Source organism: Osmia lignaria, chromosome 9 (assembly GCF_051020975.1).
Source record: "Osmia lignaria lignaria isolate PbOS001 chromosome 9, iyOsmLign1, whole genome shotgun sequence".
Taxonomy (NCBI): domain Eukaryota; kingdom Metazoa; phylum Arthropoda; class Insecta; order Hymenoptera; family Megachilidae; genus Osmia; species Osmia lignaria.
Window position 1 is genome coordinate 5,015,170 of NC_135040.1, and position 17,548 is coordinate 5,032,717.

At 43.6% G+C, this 17,548-nt stretch overlaps 4 protein-coding genes across 10 annotated transcripts in view; all 4 read right to left on the reverse strand.

Moving 5' to 3' along the window:
- Nucleotides 1-40: 40 nt before the first annotated feature.
- On the reverse strand, nucleotides 41-5,391 carry LOC143305700 (uncharacterized). Its single transcript, XM_076690318.1, has one exon. It carries the CDS (start codon nucleotides 3,670-3,672, stop codon nucleotides 3,145-3,147), a length of 528 nt encoding a protein of 175 aa, XP_076546433.1. The 5' UTR covers nucleotides 3,673-5,391; the 3' UTR covers nucleotides 41-3,144.
- A 2,331-nt stretch (nucleotides 5,392-7,722) lies between these two features.
- LOC117606608 (uncharacterized) overlaps nucleotides 7,723-17,548 on the reverse strand; it is a 74,799-nt gene continuing 64,973 nt past the window's right edge. Inside the window, exon 7 of one of the 6 annotated variants that reach the window (XM_034329672.2) lies at nucleotides 7,723-8,339. In XM_034329672.2, the coding sequence (XP_034185563.1) occupies nucleotides 8,128-8,339 (212 nt within the window). In that variant the 3' untranslated portion in view covers nucleotides 7,723-8,127. Of the gene's footprint in view, nucleotides 8,340-8,792; nucleotides 9,357-10,855; nucleotides 11,113-13,238; nucleotides 14,086-16,593; nucleotides 16,875-17,002; nucleotides 17,462-17,548 lie in introns of those variants that run through there. The other 5 variants (XM_076690310.1, XM_076690315.1, XM_034329336.2 and 2 more) reach the window with 5 other exon arrangements.
- On the reverse strand, nucleotides 9,392-10,788 carry LOC143305701 (uncharacterized). Of its 2 annotated transcripts, none has more exons than XM_076690323.1 (2): nucleotides 10,654-10,788; nucleotides 9,392-10,517 (listed from the first exon to the last, which is right to left on the reverse strand). In XM_076690323.1, exon 2 carries the CDS (start codon nucleotides 10,429-10,431, stop codon nucleotides 10,081-10,083), a length of 351 nt encoding a protein of 116 aa, XP_076546438.1. In that variant the 5' UTR covers nucleotides 10,432-10,517; nucleotides 10,654-10,788; the 3' UTR covers nucleotides 9,392-10,080. The 2 variants fall into 2 exon arrangements, with proteins under 2 accessions (XP_076546438.1, XP_076546437.1); XM_076690322.1 differs by having other exon boundaries at nucleotides 10,601-10,753.
- LOC143305703 (uncharacterized) lies at nucleotides 15,229-16,188 on the reverse strand. The gene is made up of 2 exons (XM_076690325.1): nucleotides 15,983-16,188; nucleotides 15,229-15,753 (listed from the first exon to the last, which is right to left on the reverse strand). The coding sequence occupies exons 1-2, from the start codon at nucleotides 16,029-16,031 to the stop codon at nucleotides 15,533-15,535; spliced, it is 270 nt and encodes an 89-aa protein (XP_076546440.1). The 5' UTR covers nucleotides 16,032-16,188; the 3' UTR covers nucleotides 15,229-15,532.

Sequence of the window (17,548 nt, forward strand, 5' to 3'; positions counted from 1 at the left end):
TCGCAATCTAAAGGTCCTCGGTTCAAATCCTCGGTTCCCATTTTTTTTTTTTTTTTCTTTTAATGATAATTTTTATGTAATAGATGTTCAAAAAGAGACAAATTATAATTAAAAAAAACTTGCGAACCATGAATTTGTACCGTGGACCTTTAAATTGCAAGTCAAGCGTTTTGTGAGTCTGTCATACTTCTCAATGTAAGTAGTAATTAACTTTAATTATTAATATCTTTTAAACAATTAGCCGTCTGCCCACAAAACGGAGTATAGGCGTGTTCAGCTCGACGAGCTCTACTAGCTGGCAAAGTTTCATTAATAAGTGAGTATAACATTTGGGTAGTTCTCCGTATCAGACTAGCTCAATTTTCCTTTGGAAAGTCTATAGGGTGCAGATTTTTGTAAACCCGCAAGAAGTAAAAAAGGACAGCGAGTGAAAAAGAGGGCGAAGCGATCAAGGTTCGATCGTTGCCGATTGTCGCGATCGCGGCTTCTCTTTCTTATTTATTCCTTTAAATTATATCTAGTAAATAATTAAAATTAACCCTTTGGCGCAAGAGGAAAAAATATATGTTTAGCGTAATTATTTCGTAACTATTGCACCATACCTTTCGATAGAACGTTCAAAAGGGTTGATAAAAATCATTGTTTATTCGATGCAAAGGAAAATATCGAATCGTGAAACGCGACGGGGAACCGCGAACGCGTCGGGTATCGCTTTTTGCGCATCGAAATCTCCGAATTTTCGTCGGTCAGGCCGTCCTCCTTCCTCTCCTCTTAAACTTAGCTAATTTCTGCACGCTCTTCCCGTGTATGCTATAGTGTCTAAGCAAGCTGTGCTTGTGTTTGAACCTGGTGTGGCATAAAACGCACTCGAACTGGCCTTCCTTTCCGCATTCGAGCCTCTTGTGCCGTTGCAACGATATCATCCTTCTGTATTGTCTGCCGCAGGCGTCGCAGGGAAACATCTCGAAATTGTACGGCAGTTGGCTCCAAAATGCTGAAAACAGAAATCTTTGGTTAGTCTATCGTCTTTCATTCGTACAATTCCTTTCTGAACACGCTAATACCGAAATCGTTATTCTCAATCGGTTCTTCACAATTCTGTGGGATCTTCCCAAAACTGTTATCTCCCACCGAAAAAGAATCAGGAACGTGTTTGATGAAATTGACGAATTGATGATAGGTGTGGGATGATGGAATTACACGTACGATCTTTAGAAAATAACCCGCAACAAACATTGTCTTTTTATTAATAATAATAATAATATTAATAATAATATTAATAATAATAATAATAGAAATAATAATGTTAATAGTAATAATATTAATATTAATCGCTAATATTCGTGGTTGGTATTCGATAATTCAATTTCTCTGATAAATTCTTCCAAAATGAGTGGAGTCGACGTCGGTAAGCATCGAAAGGAGTATTCGAATGGGACGACTCGCATTCTTCCCTCGGTAATTCGATCGATCGTTTTCATAAAAATCGAAGCTAGAGAGACGATTGGTAGGGGATCGAGAAGGTCGGTAACAAGGATCGGAAATACGAGAGCGATCGGAAGACGCTGGACCGGAAGTCGTCTCGATATTGCAACAAGCAAAGGTACGAGAAAAAAAAATTGTGTAACGGGTATATCCTACGTCGTTTCGTAGACAGGTCATAGATGCGTGCATCCGTAAATACTGATATCAAAAATACTGGACTCTGATCGAGAAGCGAACGATCTCTCGACGAGCCCTTATATCTCTTTCACCGCCTATTCTCTTCGCATTCTCTTTTTCTTTTTTCTATTCTCTCTTATTGTGCGCGCCCGCAACCGTTTTGTATATAAAAATGGAAAAAAACTTGTTGAATTCTTCTAAGACTAAGAATACGATCTTACGTAGAAGAGTCGCGAAGACGTCAAGGAATGTCCAAGTACTTTTTGTAACTTACAAAATAATTGATCGTCTCGAATAAGTCTAAAGGGGAGGGTAGTACAAGTGTATAAAAATATCGACTCTTTTGTTCGCTTGAGCACACTTATTCGAATCGTTCGTTGGATCGGAAGAAGTCTAACGTTCTCCTTGTTCCGGTAAATTCGTCTAGAGGTACAATGATTCTTGAAAGATCGTTACGTTGAATCGCGAATGAACTTTATCGAAGCGATTATTAAGTATTTCGTTGATACTGTGCAAACTGGGATCGTTAAACGATCGCAATTCGCGCAGAGATTCGTGACAATGATTTTCAACGTTGTCGTTTTCCTTTCCCATTTCCTATTCTATATACTCACTGCTCGTATATATATATATATATATAAGTTAAAGTACAGATTCGAGCGCTTCTAACGCAAAAATCGAAGCTACTACGTACTCGTGTTCTCAGGTAACCGATTATCTGGAGATTATTTCGCACGAATCACCAGTGATACGCGACGAATACCTAATCCCGATAAATGCACGATCGATTTACCGTTTCGATTCGATTCGATTGAAAGAAGGCACGTTTTATCCCTTGTATCCGTAATGATCGGTAATTCGTTTCGCATTTACCGTCTTCTCGTTTACTTACATCCGTAACGTTCCATCGTGAAAATAGTCTATCATCTAAGGATAAAAATATCTAGAGTATAAAAGTATTAAAAAATACGGGAACATTTTATGATTAAGAAATTTCAAAGTGGTAACACGATTCTCAATTTTCCGCGTACGAACAACTTTACACCCGACGCGAACACGGTTTATTTTCAATTTCACAACCTGTTGAGGTGCGAAAATGGAGAACTTTCGATGGCTCGAGGTACGATCGTCCCGGAGACAATTATTCTATCACCTGGAAAACTCAAAAACTGCATAACTTGCCTTGCACGATATTAGTAAGTTTTAAATAAACGAAAATAAAGATTATGTACATATAGAATCGAAGGAAAATAAACTCTTGTATCGTGGTAACGAAGGGGGGAAGAAAATTCATTAACTTAAACTCTCTACGACAGTTTGTAATCAAGGTGCATAAATACGAGCGTGCCTTTATGTACAACGGGAACCGATCCCAATGATAAGAAAATCAGCGAAGAAAAAAAAGGGATCGAGTTCGACGAACAGAAAGAAGGGGTTAATTTCCAGGACGATCGTGCGAATCGGCCAAAGCGACCCGTGTTTTTACGCGCCCTCGTCGTAGTCGATCTTTTGATGATGCCGTTTATAGTGGACCGTTAAATTGCCCCGTTGCCTCGCTTTGTACGGGCACTCGGGGCATTGGAATGCCGGCGGTTTGCCCCCGCACTCGACCATCTCGTGACGGCGCATCGTGCTTTTCCATCGGTACCCTTTACCGCAGAAACGGCACCTGAATTTCCGTTGCTGCTCGTGCGGCACGCCCATGTAAATGACGCTTAAGTCGCGGGGTTGCGGTAGGACCTCGAAAGAATCGGGGAATACGACTTCGCGGGTCGAGCTACGACCACCGTTGTCGTTTCCGCTGTCGTAACTGTTATTGTCTCTGTTGTCCCCGGCATTGCTAGCACTCACGCGTCTACCCGACAAAACCACGGTGCTTCTCGTCGTTGCCGTCAGCCCCGAGCTCGACCGTGTCTTCTTCATCCCCTGTTGCTGCTGCTGCTGCTGCGGGGGCTGCTGCGGCGACTGCTGCTTGTAATCCGATCGCAACAACGTCAGCAACGCAACCATTCCTGCAACAGGTCCCGGCGCCAAACGAGACGCGAGATCGAGGTAGAAGGTTATTTTATTAAATCAAAAAAAAAAAAAAAAGAAAAGAAGATCTGTATGATACGAAGATGATAATTTAAGAGGGATCTGTTAGGTAGGAAGGGAGAAGGATGGAGTTGATAAGGAAGAAGATACGGTGGAGAAAAAGGGCAGAGGATTTTCTCGGTCGATGCACGAGTAGTTGTTATGCGACTGGCAAAAGAAATCAGTGAGATTAAACCCGTAACCAACCCAACACATAACGTATCAGCCAATAGCCCGAGAGATAGGTGCGCCCAGGATAAAATTTTGCCGTGTTTATACGTGAATAGGCGTGAAGTTTTGATGGCCGGGACAAGATGGAAAGACCCGTTCGAATTTTCTCATAAATTCAAATATTTTTTATTTTATTTTTCATCATACGTCTTTCCAGCTTTCCCGGCTTCTATCTTAAATGAAAAGATGCCAATTTCCAACCCTCCACAACAAGATAACCAACCAGGATGCTTCGGTGATTGTAGGATGATCTCGTTTCATAAACCCATTCAAACGAATGTATTAATGTACAAACAGTATCTAATCGAATCCGATAAATTTATACGCAATAATGTACAAAGGAACGTCTTATTAAGAGGTTTCTCGTTTTCGAAATACGCATACATGTTTGTATTTTAATCAGAAACAAGGATATCGACGATTCTGAAAGAAAACACGCGTTCCGAATGATCGTCGAAGAGGGTCGGTCGTCGTTTTGCCAAAAGTCCCCGACGATGTTGTTTACCTGCAAAATCGATTTACAAACAATTAGTAAAGGTAAGAGTAATTAGAACAGTGAAAAGAAACGTAAAAACGCGATCGAACGAAAAACTATGATCGGAAAAGTGTTAAGGAACGATCGTGGTTAGGAAGAGACACGAATATCTTTTTATTCGTATCGTTTACAATATCCATAGGTACGTGATCGATTAATTGGTATCGCGAGGATGCGGCGTATTTGAATTTGATTCGAGGTAATCGCGACCCGCCGCAACCTCTATTGGGTCAGATAGCAATTCATCATTTTGCTATGCTTGTGTATCACGTGAGAGTTCAAGTTGAACTTTCTTTTCGAGCTGAAGCGGCAGTAGGGACAGTGGAACTGCGGCAGCACGCCGCATTCCAGTTTCAGATGACGGTAGAGCGAGGAGGCGTTCGAATATATCTTCTGACACTTGCCGCAAGGGAAGCTTCCCCGTAGCTTGGACGACGAGCTAGCCGGACGATGACGTCGGTAATCTGCGAAAAATCGTTCCGTCAGCCAACAGCGATACATCGACGGTGACATTTTTTACAAAAAAGAAAAAAAAAAAGAAACGACATTCAAGAACAAACTCTCTTTCGGCTTTATTCGAGACCGTCGGATAACTGGGCGCGGGGAACGAAAACAACGATGATATTTAGCAGCAACGTAAACGGAAGTTTACGCGGGAATATACACTCGTTAAATGTCCTGAAAAAAAAAAAGAAAAAAGAAAAGAAAACGAACCAGATAAAGCAAGCATCGAGGAGTCTTAGAAATTACAGGAGCGGTTCGACCGAATCTCCTCGCGCGCAACGCATTAATCTCTCCGTTGTCAGAATATAATACAACGTTTATTTCTCTAGAAAAATGTATCTGAAATAACAAGATGAAAAATTTCCCATCGAACGGGTTCGAATCAATTGTTTACGTTGTACAGCATTTTGTAGTGAATCTGTCGGATGAATTCGCCGTTTCCGGACGTGAGCAGTACGGGCCAACATTCCGGGCTCTCTCGAACGTGCCGGTGCAAAGACTTCCTCCATTTGTACGACTTTGAACAGGCCAAACAGGTGTTCCACTCTGAAAAAGAAACGCGTTCGTTTCGTCAATAATTTAACTGAATGCCGTGACCCGCGCGAACGTGCAAGAGTGTCTTTATTCTCGCTGCATCCTGCCTTATCCGTCTAAACCAAACTATTCCCCTCGTTAATCAGCGCGGAGGGTGATTAGTTGATCGAGAAAGAAAGGGTTGCAAACAAAATCCCACCTTTCGCAACCTCCGACACTCCACCCCTCCCTCTCTTATCAATTCTCCTCCGGCGAAATTTATTTACAAAGGGTTGCGGAAGAAACGTACACCCTCGAGTAATTACTGCTTGTAATTACTTATCGTACACGCGTTAAGCAGTGTCCTTGCGAAAAGTGTCTTCGCCGTTTGGTGAAGTGTCCTGGCTCCTCAACAATGCTTTTTGCGCATGTGTTTCAGTAAATTGCACCGCAACTTGGTTCTCTTCGGGCAATAGGGACATTGATATTTCGGTGGCTGTCCGCATTCCTCTCTCACGTGCCTGGTCAACGAGCTGTAATACATGTACACGTTGCCGCAGCTCTTACAGGTGTGCAACTGATTGCCGATTAGACAGCCTGCAAGCAAAATCACAAGGTTCGATTAGTAAAGATCGAATCGATCGGCTGGCTCGGTGAACACCGATACCTGTCTGCGCCGATTCATCCTACGTCCTCTCTCGTTTTTCTACATCGACGGTCAAGCGTGAAAAATAAATTGTCAAAATAAATTGCCTCGTATCGCGAAGTCGGTTGGTCCTCCGGCAGGCTAGATAAAAGCGGGCAAGAAACAAGGAAGCGAGGTAGATAACAGGGGTTGCGATTAATTCGATTCAGGTGCCATGCGATCGTTAGTAATTTCGCGTTACCACTCCACTCGGTTCTCCATGTATATCGATCGTTCTAAAACTACGAACGAGGAGAGGATACGTCTGCGATCAAATCGTTGCTTCGATCTCACTTTATTGAAGCTCTGTTTTGTCTCGAAACGACGCAAGTACACGCAATCACTGCACGTAACACGTATATTTCCTCCGACGGACGTTTCTCGCCGTTTTCCTTCTTCTCGTCTACGCGATTCAACGAAAACGAAATGATAGTTTCACGCGGTAAGGAAGGAATCGTTCCTTTCAGATCTTCGCCACGCAACCGTGCTCCTTCTTCAGATGATTCAGCAGGTTGAACTTCATTGGCATGATACTGTGGCAAAAGGGACACGTGTACAATACCCTGCCGCATTCCTCCCGTACGTGACGATTCAGTGCCATTCTCGACCTGTACGTTTTCTTGCACTCGCAGCACACGTGGAAACCTGAAAGGAAGGAAGAAAGGTAGCTTTAAGTACGGTCGCTCTGCAACGTGAATATCGTCGTTCACGAACAAGAAGCTTTCGCCCCACAAAAGCATCAGCAAAGCATACTATCGTATTCGCCCTCTATTCTCCTTTCTTCGCTTTTCCGCCGATTTTCCCGCTTTCTTCTACCTAACGTTACGAGAAATAATGTCACACGCCTCTGCGCTTTCTTACGTTTCGTTTATTAACACGCCCATACATTCGTCGTAATTAATAATCCCTCGCTTCTTACCGTTTTCTTTTAAAAAAAAGGGAATTAGTTAAATTTCGTTTGGTTATTGATATCTAAGAGGCAGATTCCTGCTGCGTTTCCTCGACAGCCGAACGATCTCAGCCGCCATTGTTGCGGCGAATCGAGCGTTCGGTCGATGCACTATCCGATTTCTAACACGACAATCTTGCCCGTGCTTCACCCGCAAATGACGAACAAGACTGTCCTTCAAGTTCATCGCGCTCGGACAATGAGGACAACGATAAGGCTTCTTGCCGCATTCCTCCCGCTCGTGCCGGGATAAACTTTTCTTCCACTTGAACGTCTTGCCGCAGGACTCGCATCGGTGCAGGAACGCTGCTGAAACACAGAAAATTGATCGTTCGTTATTATTAAATGATCCTCATCAACCGTTCCGTTCCTCGTGCGACGAAAGGTATACCAAAATTCTTCCTTCGGCAGCATTCTTCCTTCGTTTCGTGGAAAAGAACAGCAGAGGGAAGAAGAAGAAAGGGTGGTGTACGAAAAGAGGGTGAATCTTCTCGTCTCTCGTCTAACAATGACATCCGTTGTTCGATCGTTTGCGATACTCTTCTGTTTCTTTATTTTTTGGTATTACGAAAATACATGCATTTAAGAGTAATAGGGATTACGAAGGTGGGGCGACCGCGTCTACGCTCACCGCGATGTTCCCACTGATAACTCCGCTTCTTATATCTAAGCGAGACAAAGCCGATCGCGACCGTACAGATGATCGATAAAATCGATCGAGCGATTACCGACGAAAGAACACGGTCGCGGGGGCGGCGGTTCTTCGAATAAAACTAAGCTAAACTCGCGATTGACACTCGTCATCGAGCAAGATCGAGCGGTTTTCTAGCGATCGCGGTTGTTTCGTCGCGGTGGAAAGAAGGGAAGCGGAACCGGGTGGAAGCGTAGGCACGAGAAAAGCTTCGAGACGCGAGAATTTAAGGCAATCGTACGCGTCGCTCGGACGCGGAATCGCAGAATCTCGATACGACGGGTTCAGGTGTTCGGCGATGAGACCTTGAAGTGTTGCTCGGCCTGATGAGCGTGAAGAATGAAGGCCTTGAACGCGGCGAACGGACACAACGGACACTTGAACTGAGGCGGTTCGCACTTGTGCTTCAAGTAGTTGCTCCACATCTTGTAGAACTTGCTGCACATTGTGCAGGTGTAGCCGAGAACTTGGTCACCCATGTACATCTTCCGGTACGCTGAAAACAGAGGGACCAAGTTAGAAAACGGGACATATGAAACGATACGCGTCTCCTAGCAAAAAGCTTCGGCGATACGGTAAAAGCTTTCGCGAACTTCAATTAACGGATCTTGTGTGATTGGGAGAAACCGAGGTTTCAAGGCGGGTGATCAACATTTTCTCAACGCATTCCTGCGAAATCTTTGTTTTATTAGAGAAGACAAATGCGTCGCCTTGGGCGAATCGTAAGCGTAAATTACAGTTTACTCTTTTTCCTCCTTGTTTTCCTCTCCTTCGAGACACTCGCCTCTACAAATGTCTCTTTATTCTATCCTACAAGTTTATCCTAAGAGCTAGAAACTCGATCGATCCTCGTCGAAGGAAACCGTCCGAGGTTTCTCATACGAAAGAAATCGAACGACGAATAGAAACGTCCTACCTATAGAAGAGAAAGAAAGAAAAATATCTATACAAAAGTCGGTAAGAAATTCGTTTATCACAGGCTTTCGGAACAGCTCGAATCCATCCCCTCGATACTCTTTCCGGAATCGAACTCTTCGTTTGAAACGAAGAACGGAGAGAAAGAGAGCGGAAAACGCTTTCGTTCGATTTCGCATTTCGACCATGTAATAAATAATCGGATACGTCTTAACGATAGATTCCTAAACGATTAAACACGATACCTTCCTTCTTCTTCTTCACCTTCTTCTTCTTACTTGTTCGCGTCAGTCTTAAAAACGGTCTAGCTCGACGGGAGGATCGAAATGTCAATTGAAAACGCTTTGATGGTGTTTCTTTTTGTGATTCTCGATGCACCACCTGTGAGGACTTTTGTACGGGCACACTTCGCACGTGAACTTCGGCTTGGCGTTCACGCACTCGAACTTTCGGTGCCTCCAAAGAGATCTGTGAACCGCGTACGCCTTCCCGCAGTCGACGCAAACGAAACTTCTCTCCCGTTCTCGTTGCTGATCGTTCCTTCGTGCGGTTCTGTTCGCTTCGAACACGTAGAGTCTCTTGTACGGCCACAACATCGCTGAAACAACAACAGCAGACTGGTTAATGCGACCGATCGACCACGAACGCATGCCGTGAAATGAAACGTAACCACTTTCTTTTTTTTTTTTTTCTTTTTTCTCTCAGCGGGCACATACATAACACGATTAACAAATTTTCTGTTCACTTTCTCTCTCACTCTTTCTCTCTGTCCACGCATCGCTGACATTCGAGATATTCTCTTTCTCTCTCTCTCTCTTCGTCCAAAGGAAGATTCACGGTCAGAAAGAGAAATCGAGCGGAGAGATTAGAATGCTTACCGCTTCGTCTTCTTCTTCTTCCTCTAGAAACCGATCAAGGAAACGAACACACAAATTCGCGATACGTTGATCGATCGCATCGATTGATTTATTGGAACCTAGAACGATTTACAAGCTGATGATTTCTAATCAACTTCGACGACGGCCGTTTACAATCCTTAAAAAATACGTACAAGCGAAAGAAGCGTGAGGGCTTTCTCCCCGGTCGGTCTGAACGGCGATGTAAAACGTTACAAAACGCGATAACCCTCGGTACGCGGGGGATACTTACTAATTTCAAAGAATCCCTATGGAAAATCGGTGTTACAAATACGGTCGATCATTTTCTTTTACTTACAAGCGTAATTCTATCCGTACAGTTTCGGAAGCGAAGGGAAAGTTCGGAGGAGGGAACAGGCTGCTACTTTCGTTTCGACCGATTGGAAAATCGAAGGAAAAGTCCGTCTATTTCTTGGCCGTGTTCACCGGGTCGGTCGCGTTCGCGTCGTCGGCGGCGCGATGGAAAGTCTTCATGTGTCTTCGCACGCAAAACGAGTAATTGCTGCGAAAGTTGCATAGATCACAACGAAACTTGAGCACACCTGTGTCGTGAACGTTTCGTACGTGCCTCTCCATGTTCGCCTTGTAGGTGCTCTTGTACGGGCAGAAGGAGCAAGCGAACTGCGAGTGCCTTGGGTTCATCTTGCAACCGAACTGCACATGCCTCCTCAGCAGGTTCTTCAGCGGGAAGACTTTCTTACAGAAACCGCACATGTGACGCTTGTGACAGTTGGACGTCGCAGTCTGTCCTGACATCTTGAATTTCTCGTACTCCGGATGGAAATGCAGTCCCTCGACGCCCCCGTAGTCGTCACCGTAACCACCCTGCACGTTCCAAGCACCTGAAACAAATTGAAAACGAACACGATGAAACGAAGTTCTTACGAACGAGAACGCTCTTTTACATATCGGACGACAAACGCACTTTTAATCGGTTAAAAACGCGTAGCGGTATCGATAGCCGTTCGATCGACCAACCTTTTCCCTTTCTCTAATTTCGAAACGTATCCTGGATCGGAGCAGCCGAAATTCTGGCTCGGCTGGTAACGCTGCAACTTTATAAGAAACTGTGTCGAGCCGTGTCGTGTAACAGAACGTTTATATTTATTAAACAACCGAAAGAAGAAGGGAAGAACACTCATTGTCTCTTTCGTTTTCGGTTCAGAGACGGACGGCAGATGATTGGGAGACGACGCTAAGCCAGAACCCGTGAATGCACGTGTCTGATATGCCTGAAGAGAATGTCCTTCCTGCTGGTCCTGTAGTCGCAGAGTTTGCAGCGAAACATGGGCGGCAGTCCGCAACCGGTGCTCAGGTGACGCTGAAGACTCGCCTTCCAGGTGTAACCTTTGCCGCATTTCGGACAGACAAACACAGGTTTCCCGGATTGGTCCAGCGTCAGCGAGTCGTCCAACTGCAGCTCCGACTGTCCCCATCCTAAAAATCAAAAGCGTACACGTTAGAAAGGAAAATCTTGCCTGTCGATTCCGATCCACCTGCCGCGCGAACGTCTGAAAAAAGAGATAAGCATTCATTTCTGTTCGCCCCGTTGATTCGATGAGATTCACGAAAATGGTATAAATGGTACGCGCGTCGACTCGGAGCGTTTTCATTAGGAATAGAAGATAATTAAAAAAGGAATGATACGTTTATTGGAAGTCGTAACACACCGTATACAATTTACAAACAACACACCCACATTAAATCGGTTCTGATCGCACGCACAGGAACGATCGAGGATAGAACTTCGTCTGACCGATATTTCGTAGAATGTTACGAATGATTCCCGCGATCGAATTGAATTAAAATGTTCCGGATGTTAATTGGTCTCCTGGACCGTTGCGAAAGCCGTGTGTTCGCGTACGATATGGTATTTTAATAACGTCGGTGTTCTAGCTCTTTGCTGGCAATAAGGGCAAGTAAAGAGCGGTTCCATTTGGCAAAAGAAATTCATGTGAGTCCGTAAACTTCTCCAGTCGCTGTACTTCTTCGCGCACTTCACACAGACATGAGTATCCTTGCAATGTCTCCAAAGATTTCGTGGCAGTTGATCGCAAAAAAATGGACGTTGAGCTGAAACAGCGGAAAGTTACGTGAATGATCGTGAACGAGTTTGTTCCGGGGAAATGAAACAGCGAAGAAAAGAAATGAGGAGAATGGAAAAAGAAAAAGGCACACCAAATCTTTGAAAGTGTTTGAAAAAAGATTAGAAGATGATATCGATTTTTGAAGAAAATTCATTTTTCTCTCCTCGAGGAACAACTTTATTTGCGACTTTAATTCGATAACTGTGTATTTATTGTTTTTCATGTAACATCTTACACAACAACAAAGTTTTTCTCTTTAAAGAAAAAAGAAGAAAAGATCGACGGAGACTCGTGTTCTTTGCACACGAACAGTCGATCGTCTCGCTCGAATCGGTGCAATTCCTTTGTTTTATCGATAACAGTTCGATTCGATCCGAAACACCTAATCTACGCTATACCTACACCGTTATCGAGAGGAATGAAAAGAAAATAATTTTCACAGCCCAATTAATCGTCAGATACGAATGATCAAGGAGAACGAGAAAAAAGAGAAGAAAAATATTGTCCTCGCTATATAATTCCTCGAATTGCTATTTCTTATATCTTTACTTCTCAAAAATTCTACTCTACTAAAATAAAAAAACAAAAAAAAAGATTTTCGAATGCATCGCCGCTCTTTAAACGTATTATCCTAATCCTTTCGATAACGCAGTCTTGAAAGATTAATAATAGTAATTAAAATAATATAACGATACAGTAGATAATGCCACTATTGCCGATAACAATAGTAATAATAATAATGACATAGTTATAATAATAAAAGTACGAATAATGATAATATTACTGATAAGAGTAAGAACAATAATGTCAACTATAGTAAAAATGAAAAGATAAAATATTTTTTAAAGGATTGCAGCACCATGAAAGTGTATCCATCAAATGTGTCAAAGTATACACCCTTAAGAAACTAAGGCGACAATCGTTTCCACGAACGAACTCCCTGCAGTTTTCATGTTGCTTTTTTTTTTTTTCTTTTTCAACCAAGTCCAAGCACCTTTAGAAACGCTTAAACTTCTATCACTGTGATACGCTCGACTAACGGTGACGAACACGACACGACACGACAGAGAAATAAAAATGTGCCAAGTTCGATGGCGTCGTCGAACGGTAAAACCCTAACTAACTTCAAAGCGTGTCCAAAAACGTACAACAAAGCGTATTTTCTTCTCGTACTCGAACGCGTCGACGTACGTACAGATCCTAACTATAAGACACTTTTTAAGAAAAGGGCACATCATTGTCGCATGAATCTCGGAGTCGCTGGTTTCGTCGACTTTTAGTAATTTCTCGTGCTATCGGTGCCGTTTTATTATTCCTATCACGGAAATATCAACCGTGTAACGCGTGTTCTTACTTTCTCGATAATCGAAAGGCCGTATTCTCATTTGTCAAAGATAAATGAAAAGGTACTTAACGCGTCATTTTCTCAGAGGTTGCTCTCCCTGTACACAAACACGCACACGTTTTCTCACTCCGTTTCTTTTTTTTTTTTTTAAATCAATCATCGCTATTTCGCTGTCCAAGGAACCTCATTTCACGCGGTTTACCTATCGAAAGCGTAATTTAAAACCCTTCCGAACGAAACGAGTCAATCGTGCAGGGTTATTGGAAGGAATCTCTTTCTCGAGGAACCATTTATCGTTTCTCTGGTTGCTTTCCAACCCCCGTTCACAAAATCCGACGCTTTAGAAGCTTCCTCTTGGAGGTACCGATTTTCTCTTTGTTCGATCTCGTTAAGGAATACTAGAAAAAAAAAAAGAAAAAAAAAAAAATTAAGCGACGATCGACGGTATTCATATTATAGAGTCTTCGGACTTTTTCACTTCCGCCTGGCATGATTCGATCGGCGGATACTCCGGTGGTACCGCGTTCGAGGCGCTCTCGAAGCTCTCGTTGTGAAAGTTTCTCAAGTGTCTGATCAGGCTGCAACGTTGCGTGAACTTGCGATTGCAAAAGATGCAGCAGAACTTTCTTCTCACTCCGCACTCGAATCGAACGTGACGGACGAGGTTACCTTCCGTCACGTACGACCTCGTGCAACGTGGACACTTCCACTTGCCGCTGGTGTTCCTTATTTTACCGCATACGGTCCGTCGGTGACGGTTCAGGGTGAAGATGTGGGTGTAACCCTTGCCGCAACTCGAGCACATGTAAGGCTTGTCCGTCTCCGGGAACCAGGCGGACGAGCCTTGAAACAGAAGCCGAGGATCCGGTGAACAGCCTATCGCTGGTGGATCGAACGGTCCGCCGCCGGTAGCCGCGTTGTTCGCGAAGTTCAACGGTGGCAGACACTTCAGGTACGCACGGAAATCCGGCTTGTTCTCTGGAAAATAGAAACAGACAAATTTCACACGTTACGGAGGGAAGAAGCGCGAGCGCTTAAAACAGGGCAATTAGAAAGTCGAGTTTGATAATTCACCGGACAGAGAAAGAAAATAGAACGATTTCGAGAAACGTTCGTGTTAAGATAAACGGTTTTTAATTAGGGGTGTTATTATGTACAAAACACTTTATTTCATCCACGGAAATCAATATCGAGTAAGAATTTACTCACTGGAAAATAGGGTGGTTTTGAAAATAAATAAAGAAAGAAAAAGGTCCCGATCTCGGTTAGAGTTCTTCGAACGGTGAAGAAGATCATTAACAATTATTTAATACGTACGTGTATAGGAATGTTACGCAGGATCAACATCTTCGACACGAATCGACGCTGATTAGAAGGCGTGAAGGTAAAAATAATATGTATATGTCTACTTTGTCGTGTTAGAAAGAAAAAATAATGCTGCGCTGCATCGTATGTGCGTGTATAGATTATTGAAAGAAAAAAAAAAAAAAATATGATACGTGAAGATTTCTCAGGAGATTGTTTCGTATGCGTAAAATTTTATTTTCATATTTATTATCGCAATTAGACACTCGGTGGCACACTGAAAAGTTGAAACGTCAAAGCTAACTATCGGCACTCTATGAGGCGAGTTAACGTGAACTTTGATAATATATCATCGAGATCGAAGGGCAATGTCAGACTACGTTTAACGCGTTCGATAAAGCCTTTTACATCGTGCCAAAGTTCAATAACTATCTACGCGATCTCGAGAGGACCGAGGAACTCGAGGGATTAAAGTCCATATTACATCACTTAACAAATGTCTATCACGCGTGTATCGTTCGATCTTCAGTGAAGCATCTTCATCGCGCGGTTATATCTTCACGGATGAATCTTCAATGACGAAACAGCAGGCGTAACATGGTTCATCTTCCAGGGTAGTAGAAGCAACTTGATCTTCGTCGCGGTTCTTCGAGACGAAGAAGAAAATAATTCTTCCTGGACGAAGCCCGATATCTTCGAGCAACGACGAACCTTTCTCGCGAACAGTGTCGAGCCTCTTCGAGTGTTTGTGCCTTGATTTCGCAATCCTCTACCGTATCAGGAAGGTTCGAGCGGTCGGTTCGACAACACCTAAAAGAACATGAACAGCATAGTCGCGTTAGTTCAGAATTCGAGGGACCCGGGTTCGACGCGGTCCAACGAATCGACTACCCCGATCCCTGGAATCTTTGCCCCCGCCTTGCGTGGCAATTTTATCCTGCTACGGTAGAACTCTGAAAAGAAGATTAACCGAGCAACCTAAACGGGCTCGAAGGACGGCAGGAAGGAAAAAGAAGGGAAGCTAAAGCGAGGCGACGTATCGTCGTCGCTAGGCAGAAGGAAGTCTACCGTTGACGAAAGATTACATTCGGCAATGAAACGCGTTCGGTTAAATTGTCATCTACAACATGATACTAGGCTCCACTCCGTTGACAACGTCGATCTTATGAATCGCAGTCAGGTGACGTTGCAAGCTCGTCTTCTGCGTAAAACTGTAGCTGCAGTAGTAGCAAGGAAACTGACGTTTTCCACCGCACTCCCACTTCATGTGCCTCCTCAGGTTGCAGAGCATCGTGTATCCGCGGCCGCACTGCTGACAGGTGAACCGGGTCCTCAGGAAACCTGTCGAACGAAAAGAAAAAACACCACCATCAGAAAGTAAAATCGATACGAATGCAAATTTTGGTCGGTACACATCGAGGAATTATCGACTCGAACTTCGATTTCTCGGTTTCTTTGTTAAGGGCAAACAAAATCAAACGATTCGAACGGTAAGAGGAGAACAAGTACATTACGGAACTGGCAATTACACCGAGATGTCGATGAATGACCGTGATTCTAACTTAATTACGTGTCAACGGTGTCTTCGAGGCACTAATCGTGACAAACTGCTGAACCATATACGTAGAAATGAATCAACAATGGTCACGATTGCAAATGATCGTTTATTAAAATTCCATGGGGGGAAGTAAAGGGTCTTCGTAGACGAATATCTTCTATGTTGTCTTCGATAATCGATGTACGTTTCTTCGAGCGAAAATCGATCACCTCTTCCTATGTGCCATCTTCAGTGTCGATACCCGCGCATCTTCGAACGATAAAACTCTCGTAGAAATCTGAAACAAAAATATTTGCATCTCGGTCAGAATAATGGATCTCGAAGACTGGTATTCCAAGCCATTTCGATCTTCTTCAATTTTCCGCATCTGCCCAGCTTGAATGCGTGGAAACCAAGTGTGTGTAGCGAGTTGAATGAAACTGCACAGCGATCTCGTTTCCGTTCGTTTTCTTGAACGATTTTATTGTTACTTTAAATGGGCACAAGAACGATACATAAATTGACGATCGATAAGCATAGCACATAGGAAAATACTTTCTCTAAAAAAAAGAAAAAAATATATATATACTGATCGAATTGAGTAACCTCCTTTTTCGAAGTCGGTTAGAAATCAGTAACTTAGAAGGAAACGCAGTTATTCAACTGTAAGCGCATTTCACACGGGTCCTTCGCGGTGGTACGAAAATATTGTGCGCGTTTAGCATGTGCTGCCTTAGTTTCCCGTTCTGCGTGTATCTTGCCGGGCACAAACTGCAGGCAAAATGCTTGCGCCCGCCGCACTCGAATCTCAAATGTTTCACCAAATTGTGCCTCATTTGATAACCCCTGCCGCACTGGTGGCAAGTGAACCCTTCCACCTTCCTGAAGCATCTGTTTCGACCGCACCGGCCACTGGCTATCAATTCTGGAAAAGAAAACAATGAAAATGAAACGTGAAGTATCGATTTAGGAATCAAAGTCTTTCTGAAGAAGCAACAGTCATCGCAAAGTACTTTCTTTCCTCCCTTAGCCTCGGGCAATGAAAAGTGGTCAGGATCTCGTGTACAATCTTTATTTCGCCCCCGTTCAGAATAACAATAACTGTGTATCCTAGATAAAAATAGGACTCGTCTTACTTTTAAATAATTAACGTCGATACGTGAAATGAAACGCGATCGATCCGAATTCGAAAGAAAGGGGGGTTAAAGATGTCTGAAAAATCGAGGGATCACAATGCGAAAATTCGCTTGGGAACGGTAAACTTTGGCGGAAGATAGATATTGTGTCTTTGCAAGAGATGACGACGGAGACCGATATTTTGCGTGTACTTTGCCGGGCAAATGTGACACGTAAAGTTCCTCTGTCCGCCGCACTCGAATTTCATATGAGTCGTCAAGTTTCTCTTCATCTTATAACTTCTTCCGCATCGTGGACACCGGACCGGGGTCTCGGTCGCGTTTATAGATTTTTGCCGACCGACCTTACCCTCGAAAACGTGGCCGCTGCTCGTTCCTAGAAATAAACGGGAGAATGCGATTAGAGAAACAAAACGATCGATTCCCGGCTACACGGAACGTAACAATCACATTGGAACGCCAC